We start from the raw sequence: 1597 nt of genomic DNA, 5'->3' as shown, positions 1-1597 counted from the left end.
GAGGAGGGGCTGAGGTAGAGGGAGAGGGTGAGTAGAGGGAGAGGGTGAGTCAGACGGAGGAGAGGGTGAGGTAGAGGGAGAGGGTGAGTCAGACGGAGGAGAGGGTGAGGTAGAGGGAGAGGGTGAGTCAGACGGAGGAGGGGCTGAGGTAGAGGGAGAGGGTGAGTCAGACGGAGGAGAGGGTGAGTCAGACGGAGGAGAGGGTGAGTCAGACGGAGGAGGGGCTGAGGTAGAGGGAGAGGGTGAGTCAGACGGAGGAGGGGCTGAGGTAGAGGGANTCTCTCTCTCCCTCTCTCTCTCCGCCTCTCGGTACTCTCTCTCAGTCTCTCTCCTCCTGCTCTCTCTCTCTCCTCTCTCGTCTCTCTCTCTCTCTCCTCTCTATCTCTCTTCTCTTCTCGTCTCTCTCTCTCTCTCCTCTGCTCTCTCTCTCTCTCTCCTTCTCTCACTCTCCTCTCTCCTCTCCTCCTCTCTCCGTCCTCTCTCTCATCCTCTCTCTCTCTCCTCTCTCCTTCTCTTTCTCTCTCTCTCTCTCGTCTCTCTCTCATCCTCTCTCTCTCCTCTCTCTCTCTCCTCCTCTCCCTCTCTCGTTCTCTCTTTCTCCTCTCTCCTCTCCGTCGGTCCCTCCTCATCCTCCTCTCTCTCCTCTCTCTCTCTTCCTTCTCTCCCTCTCTCTCTCTCTCTCGCTCTCTCTCTCTCTCCTTCTCCCTCGCTCTCTCATCTCTCTCTCTCTCTCTCTCTCTCTCTCTCTCTCTCTCTCTCTCAATCTCTCGTCTCCTCTCTCTCTCTCTCTCTCATCTCTCTCTCTCCTCTCTCTCTCTCTCTCCATCTCTCTCTCTCGAGAGAGAGAGAGACAGATGCTGTATAAAGCCTTTCATTTGGGGATATAAAGCTATAAAGCTGAGGTTCGCAGTAAGAAGTGTAATTTACGCGTTATTCCGAGAAATGAAATAGAGAGTGGAGGCACGGAGGCACATGGAGGCACATGGAGGCGCGGGGGCACATGGAGGCGCGGGGGCGGGGGCACATGGAGGCGCGGGGGCGGGGGAATGGTTTCAGGGGAAATGTATTCGTTCGCAGGGTTAGAAATTAAATTGACCACGTCACGAATTTTCTATGGTGTATATTTGTAAAATGTTTGTTGTTTGCTTGTGTTTGGCCGAGTAAGACGCTATACAAAGGGCGATGGCTGAACTACCAGGCTAGCTGCGACACATGTGAACCCTTTGCTTCCTCTCTCTCTCTCCCACATCCCCCTTTACTCACTCTCTTCACCCTTTGCTTCCCCCTTCTCTCTCTTCCACGTCCCCCTTTACTCCCTCTCTTCACCCTTTGCTTCCTCTCTCACTAGTTTGATTGTACTTGGCAGACTAAGACGTTGTACAAGGTGCGCTGGCTGAACTACCAGGCTAACTGCGACACATGGGAGCCATACGACAACCTGCTCTCCTGCAAGGACCTCGTGCACGACTACCTCACAGAGAGGAAGCGCCTGAAGGAGGAGAAGATGAAGAGGGAGAGGGTGAGTCAGACGGAGGAGAGGGTGAGGTAGAGGGAGAGGGTGAGGCAGACGGAGGAGGGGCTGAGGTAGAGGGAGAGG

At 54.6% G+C, this 1597-nt stretch overlaps 1 protein-coding gene across 1 annotated transcript in view; it reads left to right on the top strand.

Annotated features, from left to right (window-relative positions):
- The first annotated feature begins 982 nt into the window (after window positions 1–982).
- Window positions 983–1597, top strand: part of LOC106817280 (M-phase phosphoprotein 8-like) — a 15328-nt gene continuing 14713 nt past the window's right edge. The window contains exons 1-2 of the mRNA XM_014821937.1: window positions 983–1078; window positions 1367–1519. Of these exons, the coding sequence (XP_014677423.1) occupies window positions 983–1078; window positions 1367–1519 (249 nt within the window). The remainder of the gene's footprint in view (window positions 1079–1366; window positions 1520–1597) is intronic.

Source organism: Priapulus caudatus, unplaced genomic scaffold, assembly GCF_000485595.1.
Source record: "Priapulus caudatus unplaced genomic scaffold, Priapulus_caudatus-5.0.1 Scaffold1660, whole genome shotgun sequence".
In the NCBI taxonomy this organism is placed as follows: Eukaryota; Metazoa; Priapulida; class Priapulimorpha; order Priapulimorphida; family Priapulidae; genus Priapulus; species Priapulus caudatus.
Note: the sequence above shows the minus strand (reverse complement) of the source record. Positions and strands in the feature narration are given on the sequence as shown.